This window comes from Solanum dulcamara, chromosome 3, assembly GCF_947179165.1.
Source record: "Solanum dulcamara chromosome 3, daSolDulc1.2, whole genome shotgun sequence".
In the NCBI taxonomy this organism is placed as follows: Eukaryota; Viridiplantae; Streptophyta; class Magnoliopsida; order Solanales; family Solanaceae; genus Solanum; species Solanum dulcamara.
The window spans coordinates 3404341-3426994 of NC_077239.1; the positions used below are offsets into that span (position 1 = coordinate 3404341).

Consider the following 22654-nt stretch of genomic DNA (forward strand, 5'->3'; position numbering starts at 1 on the left):
GCTCAAGATACGCATTTTGATCAAAGGAAGTTGTTTTTCATCGCCAAAAGGCCCCCATTGAAACAAGAATTCACCCTTAATATTATAATCTTGAATATTTGTTGGTAATTGTCATGTTCAAACTAATAGCTAACTTGCGACATTAAAATAAGATCCACACAAGGAAAAATACTTGTCATTTTTGGTTATTAGTTAGCGATATCTCCAAAATATTTGAAAGGAAATATGATTTTCAAACTCACTTTCAAATTAGTCGATGATCACAAATGGAGTGGCAATGCCATATACACAAAAAGACCAACCCAAAAATTCCATTCTATTTTACAAAGACCCTTATTTTTTATAGTAATTTTCGTATAGTTTTAAAATATCTAAATTTTTAATATTGAATTAATCTAATTCAATTTAGCTCTTGAGATTAGTCAAATTGACTTTCGTAAAAAAGAAAAATGACAAGTAAAAGTTAATGAAGAAAATATATATTTTATATAATAACATTTTGCCATACTCAAATAGGGTCTCAAATTCAAAATTTATTGAATACTTTTTTAAATCGAGCTTGAGACGTGTATACAATAATATGCTACAAGACAACGGAAAAAAAGGGAAGAAGAAAGAAAATAGAGAGGCGCGAAAGGAGAGGCAAGAGACTCGAACTACTACCGAACAATCTGACCTCTTCCTTCTTCTCTAACACACAAATTCCAGTTCCAATTTCAAATGTCTCATTCCATTTCTTCTTCTTCTTCAACGAAATCAACCGGTAAATCTAACCGGAAACTCAATTATTTGGTCGGCGATGTCATGGCTCAGATCGGCGGTGAGCAAAGCTGTAGAAGTTGGCGGCGTCGGCAACAGAAATATCTCTCGCAATCTTCGTTACTACGCTGATTCCGTCGTACAACAAGCCAGTAATGCCGTTTCCGGTGGTGCCAAGTTATTCCTTGATCGCTCTGTAAGTCTAGGACTCAGACTGAATATATGCATATAAAGTTTTAATAAATTCCGTATTGAGGCTAATTCAGTATATGAGTCTTAGACTCGGACTATGTGTGCGCTCTTGTACAGTTGTATGCATTTGCAATGTATTGTATGTGTAAATAAAAAAAAAGATAAAAGAAATTGAAGACATTTTTAGGAAAAAATGTATTTATGATCCAGCATATGCGTCTTGGACTTGACCTATATATGCATGTATATAGAAAATATTAAAAAAAGTAAATATGTTTATACAATATAAATTGGTGCTTTATTGGACTTTGGATTCTGGATTTGTCTTGTACCTGAGTAATATTGGTCTTTGAGTCTTTGTGGATTAAACCGAACATAGTTGTAGTTATTAGTGCTTCTACATTGTCTTCAAAATGTAGCCTATAGTTTGAATAACACTAATTGTATTTGCAACCGAGTAGGGAAGTGGTGGGTTTAAGGAGAGGTGAAGGTACACCGAATAAGAAATGGGAGTGATTAGATAGAACACGACACATCTTCAGTTTAATGAGGACATGACCTTAGATAAGAGGATGTGGAGGTCGAAGATTAGGGTAGAAGGTTAGTAGGTAGTTGAGTGTTGTCTCACTTTACTACGGGATAGGCTTTTTGCATCATACATGTTTCTCCTTGCATACCAGTAGCAGTAATACTAATATCGTAGTTTCTTGCTCTTCAATTTCTATTATTGTTTTTCGTTTATCGCATTATTTTGTTGTTGTTACTGTTCTTTTTTTCTGAATGTTGTGTAATGATTTCTCTATTATTTACTATCTGTACTTTACTTATGTATTTTATTCTTTTCAAAAGAAAAACTGTCTTGATATGCGTTACTTGAGGTGAGGGTCTTTCGAAAACAACCTCTACCTCTGCGAGGTAGGGGTAAGGTCTGTGTACACTTTATCCTTTTCAAACCACATGAACCCCACATGTGGGATTACACTGGGTATGTTGTTGTTGTTGTATTTGCACCTGATCAACTATTAACAAAAGTTTGCTTTTTATTGAATTTTACTAATGTGATTATCTCCAATTCTGAAATTGATGTGGAAACCAGCATTCAATGTCTAGCCTCAACAGTTTATATTGAATATTGACACCAATTTATGGAGACAATGGACTCCTAATTAATTCAAGTGTACATAGTCACATGCCTATTTACCAAGTACATATGGAACTTTTAAAACTGTTAGAAATCTCTATGAGAGAAGATACTGTTTGCAACTCTTGCCACACTCTATTTCTGATCTGGATAACTTTTAATTGCCACAGTTGTGTTCTTCTTGTCTTCTCTCTTCTCTATAGCTTTTATTCATAAAAGGAATTATTCTTCCCCAAGTAAGTAATTATCATGGATTTACTGACTGAAAGCGGAATGGATTCAGAGGATTCATATGGAAGCGAATTAGGATTAACACATAGTTGATTGATTGAATTAGCAATTTTTTCCTGTTATATTCTTTGACTAAATGCGTGGTTTTCTCCTGGTGGTTTAGGGGTCTCGGAGTTTTCAGAATTTTAAGCAAACAGTGAAAACATTAGAAGAACTTTCTGTTTCATGTAGAGGTGTAGAGAGAGTTCAGCTACTACGAAGATGGTTAGTTGCTTTGAAAGAGATTGAGAGACTATCACTGCCTCTGCCTGTTAGTGAACATGTCTCTTCCCCAAAGAGCATTGATTCTATTTATACCACCGACAATGACAGGAGTTCTCCTCGTGAGCCAATTTTGGTGAGTAAGTCCTTGAACTGTCCATCTTGTGAAGTTTCCAGCTTTATGAAGGATGTTAATATTTCATTTATGACTCAATCTTCAGGAAATCCTACGACATTATGAGACCAATATTTACATGATTTCAGTTTTAGTTCAGATGCCTCCTTTGTGTTAGCTTTGGGAATTCATACTGTAATCTGTCATAGTGGCAAGTTTTTGGAGAACTAGGTTGATTCATGTAAAACAGAATACATTAACTCAAAACTTAGCTCTCAATCATCTGGTTCTAAACGACAAGATATATTTTTCCCAGGTGTACTAGTTGGGCCCTTGAGTATCCTCAATGACAAGATATATTTTTTTCCATTCTCCAGACCAAATGGATTCTTCTCATAAACTATATTTTGCTCATAGATCAATTTCCTTGAGTATTTTGATTCATACTTGTGTTAATTTGCTCATGTATTTGCTTACATTACAATGGACAGGTTTTATATTATGATCCTGATCTCAGCGGAGAACCATTGAATTTTAGAGATGTGTTCCTTAGCAGTCAAGCTCTTGAAGGCATGATACTTTCAATGGTAAGCTAAAAAACAACTTAGCTTGCTGGTGTTGCATTCCTGCTTGATGACTTGACAATTGCTCCTCTACATGGTATAGTTTAACCCCAATGCTTCTAAACTTTTTTATAAATCTGAATCCGCCATTGTGGTGCAGACCCTTACTAGTGTATTAGCAACCAAAAAGTGAATATATAAGGGAGGGGGATAAGGGACGGAACCTCCAAACAAAAAGTTTGAAAGTTAGGCACTTCTATTAATGGTGCTTATCATTGTGGTGTGTGTCATACAGTTACTATGCTTAAAAGAGACCTCTTTTTTACATGATCTTGTGTTAGTCTATGTAGGCCTCCAAAAGATTCTTATTGTACAAATATTTATACGTCATGACCTAAATACAAAAGTATTTTTACTTGCCTGATTCTGAAATGAGGCATTTTGCTGCTGTCCATCATCATCTTTGCCTTTGCCGTTCGGGGGTGATGAAATTCTTCATAATACCAAGTTTCCTCATGCTTCAAGATGTGATTGGACAATGCATCCACAACCTATGTTGCTCGGACTCTTCAAAAATGTCAACTGGTGCGTGTCGCATTCTCCAAACGTAGTGTATGTGAAGAGTCCGCGCAACTTAGTCCACAACACCAGTAGCTTCTCTAAAGCAATGTTGGATTAACACTTCATTAAACCTCTTCAACATGCTTCTCAAAGCACCAACAATAGCAAACAGGTTCCATGGAGGATCTTATTTAGCAGCGATCCGGTTAACCACCAATAAAGAGTCAAGTTCAATCACTAACTCTAAAACCTGGTATCGATGAACCACTGGAGCCCAATTTCTAAAGCCTTGCCTCAGCAGTGTTATTATTATGTTGCGAAACAAACATTACATTTTTTATGTGCTATTTTACTTATGATCCTTATGAACAACCAAAGGACCCCTTAAATTCAGAGCTTCTCCCAAGTTTACCTAGCTACTTTTCCCCAATTGGTTTTCTGTTTCTTTCCAAGGTTGAAGATACACCTCTGGTAAGTGGTGCTGCAAACTCCCATTTTGTGCCACATGTATTGGAACCTCTCATTTTCATGTGAAACGTGAGAAACAAGAATTCATCATCATGAGTAACCCTTTTGTACGTTTTGTACATGAAAGTGAACAGAGAACAGCCGACCTATTGTACTCCTGAAGAAGAGGAGTGTTCCTACTAGCATATCCATAGATTCTGAGCGGTTATAGAAAAACTTTTCTTCTTATTCTACTGCCAAATTTGGATTTATAGATTTGTGTTGTTCATCATCTTCTATTGAAGCCTTATCGCTATTTCCAAAAAGCCCCTCAGGGCTTCCGGAAATAGTCAAGAATATTTGTCTATGACATTCATCAAGAAGAAATGGGAAAAGTGGCCCTCACTGCAGTGCATATGGCATTTTGCATGTGTAATTCCACTTTCATGGATGAAGCATAATGTCAATTGCAGAGACTGCTTTATCATCTGGAAACTGTTTTGATTCATCTTTCAGTTACATATTTTATCTGTTGATAGGGATTAACTGGTCTTAATTTTTTGTTTGAAACAGATTCTTGAAGCACCTGATACAGAAGAAGTCTCTTTACTTATGGAGATATTTGGGTATTGTCCAATATTGATCCTAAATTTTTGTTTGAGCTTCTACCTCGGATGGACTTGGACGAATCAGTTATATGAATGGTTGAGTCACTTCAGAAACGTGTGCTGAACTCAAGGGAATTTGATGAACAGAACTTATACCAGGTTTATTTGGTTTCTGATCTATTTTATGCACTCTTTAGGCTATGTCTTACGGGTGGGAAAGAAGTTCGTGAGGCAACCATGAGCAGTATAAAAGTTTTGGCAAAAACTTTCTCAAGCTATAAAGAAGAAGTGCTGGTAAGGGAATAAACTCCTTATGCATGTCTGGTAGTGATGTTGCTCTAGGATCTAAAGAGTTATTGTTAGTATGTTATTAAACAAAACTGTTAGTCCGTCAATTTTCCATAATTCATCTCAGGCAAAGAAGGAAGAACTGCTTCTCCATGCACAAGGTGCAATTGCTGGACTGAAAATAAATGCAGATATAATGAGGTATGAAGATCTTTAATCCTTTTATCATGATAGAACTTTCTGAATATTTATATGCAAGTTCATTCTTTGACCAGAAAAAGCTTATACTCTATTTCCTTTCACGTGTCCACTTCCACTTTTTGGTTTCATTAATACTTGTGCATACACGCCACTTCTGGTGTATATTTTATGTCATTCTGTACCTTCCACCTCAAGTGTTGTCACCATAGGCTAATTTTTGTAAACTATTGGGATTGTTGCCATAGTTTTTCTCTTCTCATACTCTCTTCTTTGGTTAACTTCTTTTAACCTATACCAGTAGCTGTAGATTCGTGACTTTCTGTATTCATTTCTAATTATTTGAACAATAAACTTAATATCTCGGAGGAATCTTTTTAGCTTTTATTAAGTCCAACTTTTAGAGGCAAGAATTTCTGCTCCTTTTCTGACTTCTTCAGAATATGGGCATCCTTTTCACTATCTTTAGATATTCTAGTTAAAGTTTCATGTGAAATTTTGCTGGGTGCACGTCATTACGAGTGAAGACTTGTCTGTCATTGTGTAGGAGAGTTGCCGGATGAGAAAAGCCTTTTTCTGAACTTGGGACTTGAAACATTAAATGAAGCAAGCTCAGGAACCTGAGAGGGTGTTTAGATATTACTCCCTGCATCCAAAAGAAGTCCACATTTCTTGTTGGTCAGATCCAGATAACATGTTATACTCAACAAAAAGTGACATCAGATCCACTCTTACCAATCTCAGTATAATTCTTATAATCCTCTTTTTTATTCTGTTCTCCATTTCTTAAAAAAAATATTTTCCAAAATTGAAAAGGTAATTCTAAGGTCCTCATGTCCCCCCAATAAATACTCAACAGTTCACTTTTACAACCCATCTCTTAATGATGGTGTCAAGTCATCTACATTTGGAACTTTAGGACTAAATCCAGATTTTGTAGCATCTTTTTACTGCTTTATAAGACAGACCCCAAAGACCTAAATTCTGGTCTTCATAGGCTCTCTACTCATGAATAGCTGGCCGTAACAAGTGCATGCTTTCCATAGAGATTAGTGAAGAAGATAAACTTATCATCTTTAAAACATAAGCTATCTGCTCTATCCAGAGAGAAAACAGTGTCTAAGTTGCGAAAAGAAGCTTGTTACAGTAATGAGACCTTCTGCAGTAGCTCAGGCTTCCATTATAGTTAGTAGTTCAGCAATAGTAGCATTTGATTTATGCTCTTATGACTCACAACTTAATAGTTATGGTGTACTGTAGCATATTGTTATTTAGTTGTTTGCTATAAACCTTAGATAATCGTGCATTTATTTTGCTATTTGCCTTCATAAACTACAAAATATAATTTCTCCTCCTTTGTGATCTGCCATCAGAATAGATTCTGAAGTCTCAAACATACATCAAAAACTAGACAAGGTGATATTACAACTGCCTTCAAGCAAACATGAAAAGGACTCGTCTAGTGTAGCAACTAATGCAACGTCAGAGGCAAGTTGGATTTCGATTTCCACTTTTTGTTCTTTACCAAATTATGCTATCTAACAATGAATTTGCAAGAGATGCCATATTTGAGAAAGCAGAAAAATTTCTTGGGGGTGGGGGAGTAAAAGTCTCAATAAGTTTTATATTAGCCATAAATACGAGCATTCTTTATGAGCTTTGACTTGTTCCTCTTGTCTAATAAATAGATAGCATCATACTCCCAAAAGAATGAACTTAGTTTCTTTGTTTGACTTGGAATTAGTTCATATTAAAATCTGAATGTTAAAGATATTATAGAAAGTAGAGTAAGAAAATATTTACACATCTTGGCAGTCGGCAGAAGAAGATTTTCAATTTCCCATGAACACTTGTGATATAAAGAGGGATGACGGAGTAGTGTTTTGAAAATAAAGCACTCCTTAATAAAGTACAATAGGACGATTATGAAGAAAAATGTTGTTTAACTTCCCATTGATATGGCACCATTAAATAGGATGGTCAGAGAAAAAAAACAATTAAAACAGGATGAGGCAGTAGTTGCTTGACAAATAAATACTCTGTAAACAAAGGGCAGAAGGTCAATATTGAATCAACTCTGATCGAGGAAATTATCTTATTTCATGACTATAAAGAAACAACTAATGGATAAAATCCTGGGAAGATTTTGCACTAAATGTAAAAGGAACTCTTGTTGTGAAAATTCTCAAATTACTCGGAAATTGACAGTTAAACTATCTGTTTAAGTGGAAAAAAAAAAGTGAAAAATAAATAAATGAAGGAATGTCATGTTTTGGAGTTGGTTGTTAAACCATCTGTTTAAGTGGGAAAATAAGTGAAAAATAAATAAATGAAGGACTGTCATGTTTTTGAGTTGGTTGTCACATCCTTATACTTATGAATTGGAATGTCGGGAAAAAAGGGTGTAAAGAGATTAAAAAGGAAATCAAATCATATTGAATTATTTTTAACTGACCATCTAAGCACTTGAAAGAAAACAAAAGGACTTAAGTCATTCTAAGCTATATAATATGTAAGAAACATACAGATGTATCATTAAATGCATTAAACAAAAGAGAAGGTATCTGAAACTTGCCGACATAATTCCTTTCCATATACATGCAGGATTTGAAGATAAATTGATCTGTTGTTGTAAAAGACTGCAGGTTGAGCAAAAAGAGGTCAATTAAATGATGAAATTGTCTTACAAATGTATTGCAGTGACCGCATAGGAGTAATCTTATTAGGCACTTATAAGGTATATGGTGCAACTGCCGTATTCATGGGAAGGATATCATTAAATAAATGAAAAATTTTCCTGTCTTAACAGTTAAAAGACAATTTTCTAGTGAAATAATAGTTCACTGATACAATAGCAGTCAAGGTCCTCTTCTCAATTCTTACACTTTTGCTTGGGAGCTAGGGAGGAATAACTTCTGGTGCGACAAGTTTAGATGAAGTGAAACAATTTACAGTAATATTTTCCTCTATATTTGATTTAATGGTCTCTTGAATAAGGGGTGATTCTGTGCTTATTCTCTCTTTTACTTTATCTAATAAAATATCCAAACTGGGTGTACACTTAAATCATTCATTAGTATCTGTCTGATTCAATAATTTTATGATTTTAGCCAATTATCAACACTTCTATGTGAGAGGCACAGAACCCAGAAGACTTCTTCTTGAAGCAGATTGTTAAATAGTGTAACAATTTCATGCCCTATCTATAAGCTATAATTAAATTTAGTCCCGACTTTGAGGTAGCTTTAAATAAATACTCTAGATGGTTGGAAGTCATTTATATCAGTTCTTGTTATGTGGCTAAACACTTGTAAGACGCTTCAATATGAAGTCCTTTTAGTTGCTAATATTTTCGAAAGATGCTGCATCTTTTGTATGTTCCTGTTCTTATTATCAAATTTTGAACACTACAACAACAACAACAACAACAACCCAGTGAAATCCCACATCGTGGGGTCTGGGGAGGGTAAAGTGTACGCAGACCTAACTCCTACCAATGTAGGACGACTGTTTCCGAAAGACCCTCGGCTCAATAGAAGCATAGAAAAAGGTCAGATAAGAATATTGGAGTAAATAAGTAGATAACGAAAACGGTCCAAACAATAGTATAATCAAAGCACAAAAAACAGTAGATATTATTAGATAATAACATAAATACCATAAATACCATAAATAACATAAATCAGAGTACAAGAAATCATAGTGCGTTAATACGCCTACGAAAAAGGGGGAATAAAGCCACTATGTACTAGCCTTCTACCCTAATGTGTGTCCTCCACACCCTCCTATCTAAGGTCATGTCCTCGGTAAGTCGTAAATGCGCCATGTCCTGTCTGATCACCTCTCCCCAATATTTCTTCGGCCTACCCCTACCTCTTCTGAAACCATCCATGGCCAACCTCTCACATCTCCGCACTGGTGCATCTGAGACTCTCCTCTTCACATGTCCAAACCATCTCAGTCGCGTTTCCCGCATCTTGTCTTCCACCGAGGCCACTCCTACCTTGTCTCGAATAGCCTCATTTCTAATCCCGTCGCTTCTGGTTTGCCCACACATCCATCTCAACATTCTCATCTCGGCAACCTTCATCTTTTGGACGTGGGAGACCTTAACTGGCCAACACTCCACTCCATATAACATAGCTGGTCTAACGACCACTTTGTAGAACTTGCCCTTAAGTTGTGGTGGCACCTTCTTGTCACGTAACACACCGGAGGCGAGCCTCCACTTCATCCATCCTGCCCCAATACGATGTGTGACATCCTCGTCGATCTCCCCGCTGCCTTGCATGATAGAACCAAGGTACTTAAAACTACTTTTCTTTTGGATGGCTTGGTCTCCGAGCCTAACTTCCACGACAACCTCTTGAGGTGTCTCACTGAACTTGCACTCTAGGTACTCTGTCTTGGTCCTACTCAGCTCAAACCCTTTAAACTCCAAGGTGCGTCTCCAATCTTCCAGCTTAGCGTTAACTCCGCTACGAGTCTCATCGATGAGGACTATGTCATCCGCAAAAATCATACACCATGGCACCTCACATTGAATTTGTCGCGTCAATCCATCCATCACCAAGGCAAATAGGAACGGGCTAAGAGCTGATCCTTGATGCAACCCCATCACAACTGAGAAGTGTTCTGAGTCCCCTCCTACTGTCCTTACCCTGGTTTTGGCACCCTCGTACATGTCCTTGATCACCCTTATGTACGCTACAGGTACACCTTTAGCCTCCAAACATCTCCATAGTATCTCTCGTGGGACTTGATCGGAAGCCTTTTCCAAGTCGATGAATACCATATGCAAGTCTCTCTTCCTCTCCCTATATTGCTCCATTAGTCTCCGTGTCCAAAATAAATCTCTGCTGTTGTATAAAAGAAAATAGTTAGCCATTGTATGGATCAATTATAATAGTCTGAGCAACATATGTGGATCTACACTTTTCCTCTATGATATGTCCTATAGGCACTTAACTCTTCAAAGAAACTGTAAACGATAATATCTCCACGATAAGATTAAGATTCATTTTAATTGATGGGAACTTTAAATTTTTTGTTGAAACTGATGCTTTTTCTATGGCAGGCATTGAAAGAAGCACTCTCCCAGCTTCAATTCTTATCTAAGATGGAAGCACTTTTATTACAGAAGAAGGCTTTGCTCGGCAGGGACGTTCCTGAAAGTCAGTCCAAAAGGGTATGCTTTCTAAATGATGACATGGGATTTTCCTGAATCTGAAGTGCTATATATGCCATGAAATTGATATCGATGGAGGTGATGGTCATAGCCCTAATACCCTGGGCATGATACCTGCCTGAATGATCCACGCAAATCACCTTTTTTTGGAGATGATATTTGTTATGAGTTGTTTAATGTTGCTTGTGTGAGACATTTTCTTTTAGAGGTATCTCTACAACTAGATCAGATTCACTTCTCTTAGCTTTCAATAATGAAGTACTACCTTTGCACCACAAAGAGTGACCTGTTTCATACTCCACGAGAACAATAATATTTGATAAAAGGGGGTAAGTATACCTAATCTGCTAAACTGTAATTCATTATTATTTTCACTATATCCCCTTGGTTTAATATATACACTATCAGAAAGAAAATACACAAATCTGTTTTTGACAAGTTTCTTACTCCTGTATTTTACTTTACTGACTGCAATCAGAACCACTAATCATAGTGATCAAAGAAGTAAAAATAAACGATTTTAATACATCCAAAGCTCATTTCCTTCCCTTTATTTTTTTGGTAAATTGCTATATTTTATAGATAGAAACTAAGCAGCTATTACATATGCTTGCATAATACTAAGGTTTCCAAACTTAACTAGATTATTACAAACCAAAGGAGTGACCCTTTTTTATACTAAAATGTGCTTCTTTATCAGCTGGTAGACTTGGTAGCAACCATGTTGGTGGATTCTTCAAAAAGACTTGTTGATTGGTGGTTGCGGTTGTTCCCTTTTGTGCTAATACGTCCGCTACTTTATTGCCATCCCTAAAACTGTCTGGATCAGTGGATTCCCCAATTTCTTCATCCATAACCTGCATTCAAAAATCATGTTATGATATAGAGGGTTATCATTTTCAAGTGGGTACATGACTTCTGTGGAATCTGTCTCCACTTCGAGCGCGAGGTGTCCATGGATATAGCTAGCTTGTGTCCTTGAAGACGAGCATTTCCTTTATTAGTACAAGATCTATTAGAACTAATCATCAGCTAAACATCAAAACTGATTATGCACTTGCAAGAGTAGGAAAAAAAAAAGAGGTGTAAATGTGGGAGGGGTCGAGGGATAGAATAGAATGGGGATGATGATTGTTCTGACATTTCCTTTAGGAAATGAATCAAAAATCTAAGAAGCTTGAATAGTGCAGTTAACTCTATAAAGGGCTTTTTTCTAATATTTTGATCTGTTCTTTGCGTGTTTGAACTGTGTTTTCTCTTTGCTGTATAAATAGGTTTTTAAGTTGAAGGTTTTATCAGAGTCTCTTTCAAGCTCTGCTACAAAAACTGAAGACCGCATTTCAGAGAACAGGTTCATCTTCTCTCTTTTGTCATTTCTGATCTCTCTCTGTGAAAGAAGAACTTCTAAATGAGATTTACTTTATAACTACAATCACTGTGATCTTCAGCGCCCCTTCCCTCTCTATTTCTCAATGAGAAAGAACAATTTACTGTGCTTTTCTTTTGCAAATACTGCAATTCTGATCTATACCTAGTAACTTAGTCATCTTAGGTGGAGGTTTACTGAAAAGAGAAAGTGGAAGGAATCTACTCGATTGGTGTCAAATGTGATACTGAACCTGGTAGTTTATGACCTCTATTTCCGAGCAATCTTCCGAAGGTTAACTAGTACGTTAGAGTGATTGCAAAGACCATGGGAAACAGCAGTGCAAATTTTGTATGGAACATACTTATGTTTCTCAAAAAGAAGTTATTGTTTCTACAGTTTCTAGTCCGAGGGTAATCTTACATTTTAGTTTTCCAGTAATGGATCTCATACTTTGACACCATAAACTTGACAGCATTTGATAGAAATATGCTCATACTGTTTTATTAATGCCAAGTTATTCCTTATGGGAAATTTTGGATTTCCTATTAAAGGAGCCGTCTTTTTTTCTTTTAGTGGGGATGTCTGGTTCTCATTTTAAGATGTTTACCACTTTCATCAATATCTTACCTGCAGAATCCAAAAGGAAGGAGCTCTTAAGTTCCGTATAACAAAAACCGGCGAGATCTCCCAGCTTGAGAAGGTAAGATTTCCTTGACGTATTTCTGATGGACATTCTATTTAACTGTTTATAGTCAGTGAATATACATGTATGGGAAATGATTTGATGGACGGTTAGATATATATTCTTTCAAAGTTCTCTTTTCCTAAGCTTGTAATTGTCCACCTTTGAGGTACTTCAAATTCTCTGCTTCAACAGGTGTTCTCCTGATCTCTTTCTATTATCATCATAGGTTGCTCTTTTCTACTACTGGGTCTACTTGCTGGTTTGTTAGAGAAAGACTTAAAATCTTTAAGTGAACAGCAACAACAACATACCCAGTGAAATCCTGGGTTCTGGGGAGGGTAGAGTGTACGTAGACCTTACCACTACCTCGAGGAGGTAGAGAGACTGTTTCCGAAAGACCCTCGGCTCAAGTACCTCAAACCCAAGTAAAAAAGACGGAGAAACAATGAAGAAAGCATGGCAGTTAAAATCTTTAAGTCAATTAACTATAATTATAAGGTTAAATAATTATGATTGCAGAGAACTTAATACATTTAAAATTAGGCAAAACAGCGTTATTTTAACCAGATGCATGGAGTTACCAATAAATCCAAAGGGAGTGTGAGTATATATGAGCTTATAAGCTCCATAAAATTACATCTCTCTTTGTCTTTATCTTGATTTCTCGGCACACAAAAATTTGTTTCTTTACTTATTGTTTCCGAATCTTCATGTAACCAAGGAATGTAGGCTCAAATGATTTTGTTCATTCATTTATTTAATTTTGAGTTAGATTCACAATTACTGCAAAGAGCCAGCCAATGTTAACTATTTCCTACCTTTTTTCGTGTCTCAGTGACCTCTAGTCATTGGGAATGGGATAAAACATTTTTCACTTAGTTATAAGTTTCTTGATCAGAGATTGTATTCACCTGTTGAAGTATGATTTTCTTTTCTAGGAACTTGAGGATGAAATTAATGCGCTTGAGAATCAGAGAGATGCACTTGAAGCAGCTCTGAAAAAGGTAGCAAATGCTTTCTCTTCTTTACTGAAAGTTTGTGTTTGTATGTTGTAGTAAACTATGTTCCATCTATCTTCTATTCTAATTTTGTTGCATTACTTGGGTTGGAGAGCCACTTCATCTGCATCTATCATTTGATTGCAGCGTGTTAATTACTACAATTTTCTGTCTCACTTGATATACATGGCGATTGAATAGTGGAACACTCGAGTCTAAATCAAAGTAGTAGAAGAAGTATACCGCATTAAGTTACTGACTCGATATATGCTTTTCCTCAAGGAGACACCACCACAGATTAAATTGTATTTGTTCCGGGAATTAGAAGATCTATACACCAGTCACATACTGCAGAGAAACTGTTGGAACTTGGGCTTTAGTTAATAGACTAGTAATCTCCTAAGGAGTGTGGTTCGACGTTCTCTTTGAAGGATCCTGAGGATCTGGTCGCTTGAAAAGGGGGAGCAGAGCCTCCTTCGCTTCTGTATCCCTCAGATTCTGCAATGATTTTCCTAATGGAAGGATCTTAGCCTACTAATTCTTTATTAAATGTAAAATTATGCAGTTCTATGTAACAACTGTGCTCAGCTTTTCTTAAATGAAGTTCCTTCCTAAATATTCCACACAGGCATCATGTGTATACACTTCTTTAGCATGGAGAAGGGGCAAGCAATTGCATTCTAAAGGTAGACAAGTACCAGTTAGGAATTTCTTTAAATGGACACTTGCAGTTACCCATGTTTTTATCCTATAAGCTTTCTAGGGATGGCAAACGGTACGGGGCGATTGCGGGTCAAACCCGTGTAAACTCGCAAAGACTCCAACCCCCCCGCTCCGCATAGTTTGCGTATTTTTTTTTTATGACCTTTCTGCCACGTACTTTGTTCTGAATCTTTTTTCTTATAAGCTTAATATGTTGGAAAAGATTAGCTGGAACCTTTGTAATACAAAATCAACTACAGTATAATAAATATGTTCTCTTTTCTTTCTTTTTTTTGCATTCCACATTATTAATGGAATGTGTACCAAGCCCTCTAAATTTTCCAGTTTTCAGTCTTAGATTAACTCAACTATGGGAGATCCAGTAGATTTTTTTTCTTTTCAAAAAGCAGAAATAGTGATGAAACCAATCTAAATGGCCAACATAGAGATCTCTGAAAACGACGACAAGGATTCACAATATCAAACCCACATAAACCCGCAACCGCCGGCCCTGCATAATCTTAAACCCGCCCCGCGTAGCCTAAAATCCGCACTGCCCAGCACTTGCAGCGTGCTGTTGCCATCCCTAAAGCTTTCTCTTAGCGAAACCAATGAGAACTATGTGTCATTATAATTGGAGATACTTTTTCGAAACTGAAAGAAAATGGATCTTATACACTATAAGTTGTGTAAGGCTTTATGATGTCCTGGGTCACTCCACTCATTGCCTTAAGGTTTTGTTGGAATTCTCATATTCTTTCATATAATATCAGAGTCAAACCCATCCTTATTATTGGTTTACCTAATGTTGGGTACCCATGTTATACTGTCCACACACCAACACATGTGGGGGTGAGTGGGCGGGGTTGTTATGAAAGAGTGAGTGGTTGTCTCATCATATGATGTTGTACAATCCTCACCTCATGTGCTAGCTTTTAAGGTTGAGCATAGGCCCAAGGTCCTTTTTTTCACACAGTATCAAAGCCTACCTTTTGTGTCCCCTTTTTCACAATCGCTTTCTTCTAGCTCTTTGGGCCTCTCTCTCTCTAAATTCAGCCCACCGAGTCACTAATATTGCTCCTTATTCATTTATAAGCCTGTTGAGCCTAATCAAATAAATAAATAAAATTCACGAGTAAACCCTAGAATTGGGTTACACGTGCGGGAGGGTATTAGAGAATGCTACACTTGTCCCTCATCGGTTGTGTAAGTGTTTTCAATGGGTTTTATAGTGTCCTAGGTCACTACACCCATAGCGTTAAGTATTTAGGTTGGGTTTGCTTATAGATACAGTTCTGTTCACTTCAAGAACAGGGACATCTGAAAATGAAAAAGAAATGAAGTTACTCAGCTTCAATAAAGTCCGAGTAAATTGACTCAGCTTCAATGAAATTCGAGTCCAACAACAACAACATACCCAGTGAAATCCCACAAGTGGGGTCTGGGGAGGGTAAGATGTATGCAGACCTTACCACTACTTCATGGAGATAAAGAGGCTGTTTCCGAAAGACCCTCGGCTCAAAAGCACAGTCCAAGTAAGAGAGAAAAACAATATATATAGCATAATGGGAAAAAAAATAACACGAAAAGCGATGCAAATTTTACAAGACAAGAACAATAACGATAGCACAGTAATGTGATAATCAAAGGCAATAACAACACAACTATAAAGGCAAGCCTAGACCTACGACCACCCTAAACCGACACACGGCAATACCCCATTCGAGTCCATGAGCATTAAATTGTTTATGGAAATTATTCCTGAAAAATACATCGCCTGAATTGAGGAGCTGGAGGAAAATAGTCTATGACATTCCCTTATATTCAACATTCAAGCATGAATGTTCCAGAAATTACTCCCATTGACCCTGGTCATTGAGAATTTGTAGTGATATGCAAGATTTTTGTCGATTGATTATGAACCACACATGCCATACTGTTGGCATTTCTAATCATCATTCTTATCACTGATCATGCTGTGTCCAATGAGTGTTTATGTAGGTCAAAGTTGCACTGGTTTCTGCAAATGCCCGTCTTTACAATGCTAGGGAAGAAAAAGAGCAGTTTGATGAAGCTAATAGTCAAATTCTTCAACACTTCAAAGTGAAGGTAGGGCGACAATGAAGTAGTATGGTGATGAAATTTATCTTATAATGAAGTTAATGCTTAATTTTGTAGTCTGCAGGATGACCATCTTATTATAATATCTAATATCTTCAATTCTAAATTCAGGAAGATGAGCTGTCTAAATCGATGACCTTATATAGGGCAGAAGCAGATGTTTGTGATGCATTTATTAGTTTTTTAGAGGACTCCTGGACTTTTGAGTCCTCTTACATCAAACAAAAGCAGAAGCAGGTCAAGTATGGAGCTTTCCTCAATGTGCATTTTGTTTCTGTTTTTCTTTTTGTGGAAAAAGGTTTTACCATGTTAGTTTGAGTGTTCTGGCTCGCTAATTTTCTTAGTAACAGTACAATTGAAATTAAAGTAGCTGTACCGCTATTTCAATGTGCATGTAATATATCCTTGAATAGTAGAATTTCTTGGATCATGTTTACCTAATGATATGCTTTTGAAATGTCAAGTGATGAATTGGACAAATGTGAAGATTATTTGGTGAACTTGGCAATCCATGTCTTATCAATGTACAAGGTATGACTGTTTCGATGTGGGATGTCTAAGATTAATGCTTCAGATTGTAATTGGATAGTCAAACTGAGAACAGACTGCCTTTTCCTTTGCACTTGACAGGATGAGCTGGGGCCTTCTATTGCAAACCTTAAGGATTTTGCAGAGAACTTGAAACGGTATCATAATCCACATTTCTAAAATATCCTTCTAGAGGGAATCGTGTTTCTAAATTTGGATTGCCAGGCCAGAAATTATCAACAATGAGAAGGTAGAAACAGTTGAAGAGAAGAGAAGGTTGGAAGAAGAATACCTGAATGCAGAGGCTAAGGTACATCAATATTTATTTCTCCAATGTACTCTGATCTGTTACTAGTCTTAAGTGCGTGATCATTCTCCACCGGAGGATTATTTATATTGTACTGGGGTTTTTGATTTGCTTGACACTCTCATTCAGTCTGCATTTGTTTGTTTCTACATGTAGTACTTATCTCTAACTTATGTGTTTTCTTCTGTTCTATTCATTCTGTTTTCTCTCCTTGCTATTTCTCATCAGTGGATGTTCTGTTTATCTTTTTTCGTACAATTAATTGCAGTTAGTTACAGTGTTCAGTGTAGTGGACGGCATAAAAAGACAATTTTATGGGCAAGACGGCACGATCTCTAGGTGATGAAGTGTAATTATTTACTTGTTTTGTTTGCACTAGTGGTAGTTGCATCCTGTAATGATGACGTCAAGATTAATAATACGACTTAACCAGGAAAGGTGATCAGAAACTGAAAGAGTTACTTGATACTCTTCAAAAGCTAGAAGACGACTTTGAATCCATTAATCGACCAACACTGGAAATTGAGACCCTAGCAAGGAAGACTGAGGCAAAATCAAAAGAGACACTTGAAAGCTCTCCTTCTTCATCTCCTACGCTGCCACCAAACGATGATTCTGCATCCTTTGTGGATGCTCTTCCACGAATCCAGACACCAAGGCCTGACCATACGTCCAATCCAGAAACGGTGGTACTTACACCTAGGCGATGGATGAGAGAGAATGTCAGAAGAAGTCTCTCATTAGCTATTAATCAAACAACAGGGACGCTGGAGTCCAGTTTCAAGTCGCCAAAACATCGGAAAGGGAAGTCCTTGGATCCAGCTGTTGAACTTTCTAGGTTGAAGCTCGAGCTGGAACTCGAGAATGATAGTAGAATACACCCTTCTGAGGAGATCAACGACTGGGAATCTGATGTGATTGATAAAGAAAAGATTACATTTTAAATGAACCTCCCAACTACAGCAGACAGGTTCCAATATGTACCCTTTGGCTACCTTCTTGAGACAAAAGATGGCGAAAACTGCCTATAGCCTGTTTTTCTTTTAACACTGAACCTTGGGGATAACCTCTTAAATCACTTTACACTTAGTTTTTCATGGTATTAGATGAATCTTTTGTACATAAAATACGTTGTTGTTATGACGTCCGTATTTAATTCAGGTGTACACATGGATTCTCTGTATGTACTGTCCTTTTAGTAAATTTAATGAACTAGAGCTGTTGAAGGAGTACTTGTAAGTAAAAACCACCATGAGGTATGGTGGAATGGTTGGATCTCCATCTTTAACCAGAATCAGGTTCCAATACTTGGAATTGAAAACCTCTTGGTAGGCAACAGTTTACTGCCTTAGTGGGCCTACCAGTATGAATCTAGATTAGTCCGACTAGTGAAAGAAAAGTTACTTTTGGTCTGGTAAGAAAAACCTATAGAGACTATTTTTGGAGTGCAAAAGCTGAAGTAGTGAAGTAGTGTTAATAGGAAGAGGTCAATAGAGACTTGGAGTTGGTCCAGTTTTGGAATGTTGTAATGTGAGGAATCTGATGTGGAATAGTAGCAGTAGCAGAAACAACAGTCACAAACAGAAGCGGATTCCGAATTTTGATTTGATGAATTCAGTCTTTAGGATTTTTACCATTGAACCCATTACACATTTGAAATTTTACGTACAAAATCGATTATTTGTAATATTTTTTTTTTACATATATTTTGTATCTGAAACCTAGGTTCAGATGAACTCGTTACTTATATTGTCCTCAGCCATTGTGGACAGAGATAGGCAGCACAGGGATGAAGCAGGGGCATGGTGGCTTCTACTTTATTCCTGTAAACTACAAGTCTGATGAAATCAATCCAAATTATTTGTGCAAATCTCTTGGTATTCACAAATCCTTTTGTTTTGTATCAAATATAAATTTTATACCCAGTCCATGTTCCCTTCTACCTATTGTTTATGTCTCTACAGTGTGAATCAGAGCTTTGATGTAGTGTCTTTCGATCGTTGGTCACTTAAATATCAATTTTTAACTCAGTAACATATATCTAATTCACACACCATGCATAGTGCTCTTCTTATCATTAGAACGAACGAAGCTTTGAGATAAATATCATTGACTTAGTTCTTTTCTTTAATTCATCCTTCACTAGGTCATACGGATAGTCCTAAAAAAATCCATACAATCATTTTTTCAAATTCATGTACTAATTAATGAGCACACAAAAAACTAAGAAAATCTTGAATTTCTGTTTCGTAACCCCTAAACACTAATAAAAGTGGTGTGGATTCCTTAGAGGTTATGAGTATCGTTTACTAGGTTATTACGGATGGTCCCAAAAAGTTTTAGTTAAAAACTTCGTTTAGTGATATTCTCAAAAAATTATGGATTAATATACAAGAAAAATTTGAATTGTTGAATTCTTGTTTCGTGACCCCTTAATGTTAAAAAAGTGGCTTGGATCCTGTAGAGGCTATGAGTACTGTTCACTAGGTCATTATGAAAGGTCTTTTATTGGTATCGTTTACTAGGTCTTTACGAAAGATTCCAAAAAAAAATTGGTCAAAAAAATTTGTTTGTCATATTCTCAAAATTTTATGGATTAATACATACGAAAAAATGATAAAATTATGAATTCATGTTTCATGACTTCTGAACATTAAAACAAATGGTGTAGATCCTGTAGAAACCATATATATTGTTCACTAGGTCCTTATAAAGTTGGTCAAAAAAATTGTTCAATCATATTGGCAAAAATCAATGAACTAATACACGTGAAAAACTTAGAAATCCTGAATTCTTATTTTGTGACCCCTAAATGCATAAAAGCAGCTTGAATTATATAGAGGCTATGAGTATCGTTCACTCGGTCCTTACAGAAGGGTCCCAAAATATTTTGGTTAAGAAAATCAGATTAGCCATATTCCAAAGAATTCATGGACATACGCACGAAAAATTGAGAAAATTCCTAATTTCTATTTGTGACCTCCAAATGCTAAAAAGGTGGTGTGGATCCTGTAGAAGCTACGGATATCGTTCACTAGCTCATAACGGATGGTCTACAAAAAATTTGGTCAAAAAAATATGTTTAGTCATATTTGCAAAAAATCATGGACTAATACATGCGAATAACGAAGAAAACCTTAAATTCTTGTTCCGTGACCTCTAAATGCTAAAAAAATGGCTTGAGTCCTGTAGAGTTTATTAGTATCGTTCACGGTCATTACAGAAAGTCTAAAAATATCTTGCTCAAAAGAGTTGGACCAGTCATATTCCAAATAACTCATGAATTAATGCACACAAACAAATGATCGAAAACCATATTTCCAAAATATTCATAAGCTAACAAACACGAAAATTGAAAAAATCACCTAAATCATGTTGTGTTGCCACTAAATGCTAAATAAATAGCGTGAATCATGCCAAGGCTATACTTATTGTTTCCCCTATCATTTCGGAGGGTCCTATGAAGTTTTTGCAGAAAAAGTGATCAAAAATCATATCATTAAAAATTTTACGGGCTAACACACACGAAAAATTGAGAAAATCGTCTAATAATTCATGTTGAGTGGCCTCTAAATGCAAAATAAATGGTGTGGATCATGATGAGGCTACCTCCTGATCATTATGGAGGGTCAGACTTTGAACTTGACCAAAAAAGTGTCTAGGTTCATTGAACCAAACTTTGGAAAAGACACAATTGCCCTTCATTTAATCTAGAAAATTGACCCTACGAAACCTAGTATACGGGCCATCTTGGCAACGATGAGTCATCTAAATGACTCGTCCTGCAGGTCTGAGTAAAGGGACTAAAAACATAGTCTCTGAAGTTTATGAACGACCATTATTTATGACCCATCGTCTTAGGAACAGTCCGTTCTCAAGGCTCGTCCTGCCGGTCTAAAAATCTACAAATATACTAGTCTCTGAAGTTTTAAGACAGGTGGTTCTTACTACCCGTCATTGATTCTACGAGCCATCTTGTCAAGTCGTCATCTTGTCATTAGGGAAACTTGAACAAAGTATATGAACTCTGGTTGAAGAGGGATTTCTACGAGCCGTCTTCTAGAGGATGACTCATCTTGGAAGGTCGTAGAACCTCTCCTGAGGGAAACTTCAACTTTTGCTTGAAGGGTCACTCTACGACCAAACCTTATGAGCCATGGAAAGCTCTACGAGCCGTAGAGAGACTCGTTCATACGGATGGATTCGAAATTTTGAGATGTAAAGTTTTTGCAAAAAAAAATGACCGAAAACCATATCACCAGAAAATTCATGGATAACACGCATGAAAAACTAAGAATACCGCCCAATTTCTTTTGAGTGGCTCCTAAATGCTAAATAAATGGTGTGGATCATACTGAGGGTATACGTACTGTCCCCCCAGGTCATGGCGAAGGTTCTGGTAAAGTGCTTGCAAAGAAGGTGATAGAAAATCAAATCACCAAAAAATTCATGAGCTAACACATGAAAAAAAAATCACCTAATTCTTGTTGAGTGGCCCCTAAATGCTAAATAAATAGCTTGGATTATGCCGAACTATATATATTGTTCCCCTATGTCATTACGGAGGGTCTTGTAATATTTTTATAAAACAAGTGATCGAAAATCATATCACCCAAAATTCATAGGTGTTAACACACCAAAAGACGATAAAATCGCCTAATTCTGTTTAAATGGCCTCTAAATGCTAAATAAATTGTGTGGATCATGTCGAGGATAAATTTATTATTCTCGCATGTCATTACGGAGGGTCCTGTAAAGTTTTTACAAAAAATAGTGACCGAAAATCATATCAATCAAAAATTCATGGGTAACACATGATAAACTGAGAAAAATCGTCTAATTCCTGTAAAGTGACCCCTAAATGCTAAATAAATGGTGTGGATAATGCCGGAGATATACGTATTGTCCCCCCTCCCTCCCTCCCCCGTTCATTACGGAGGATCCTGTAAATTTTTGCAAAAAGAGTAACCAAAAATCATATCACCAAAATATTAATGGGATTACACACATGAAAAACTAAGAAACCTAATTTCTATTTAGTGGACCCTAAATGCTAAATAAATATTGTGGATCATGTCAACGCTATACGTGTTGTTCCCCCAAGTCATTACTGAGGGTCTTGTAAAGTTTTTGCAAAAAAAGTGACAGAAAACCATATCAGCAAAAAATTCAAGGCTAAAACACACCAAAAATTGACAAAATCTCCTATTACCTATTGAGTGACCCCTAAATACTGAATAAATGGTGTGGGTCATGCCTATTCTATACATACTGTTCTCACAGGTCATTAAGGAGGGTCTTGTAAATTTTTTCCCCCAAAAAAGTGATTGAAAATCATATCACCTAAAAATTTATGGGTGTAACACACGAAAAAAATGATAAAATCGTCTAA

At 36.5% G+C, this 22654-nt stretch overlaps 1 protein-coding gene across 1 annotated transcript; it reads left to right on the top strand.

The window, feature by feature from the left end:
- The first annotated feature begins 579 nt into the window (after nt 1-579).
- Nucleotides 580-18445, top strand: LOC129882190 (uncharacterized). The gene is made up of 18 exons (XM_055956380.1): nt 580-955; nt 2487-2720; nt 3191-3286; nt 4844-4896; nt 5076-5172; nt 5294-5367; nt 6738-6852; nt 10442-10552; nt 11827-11903; nt 12555-12621; nt 13545-13610; nt 16308-16415; nt 16539-16669; nt 16892-16958; nt 17058-17113; nt 17181-17265; nt 17531-17601; nt 17696-18445. The coding sequence occupies exons 1-18, from the start codon at nt 800-802 to the stop codon at nt 18204-18206; spliced, it is 2175 nt and encodes a 724-aa protein (XP_055812355.1). The 5' UTR covers nt 580-799; the 3' UTR covers nt 18207-18445.
- The last annotated feature ends 4209 nt before the right edge of the window (nt 18446-22654 follow it).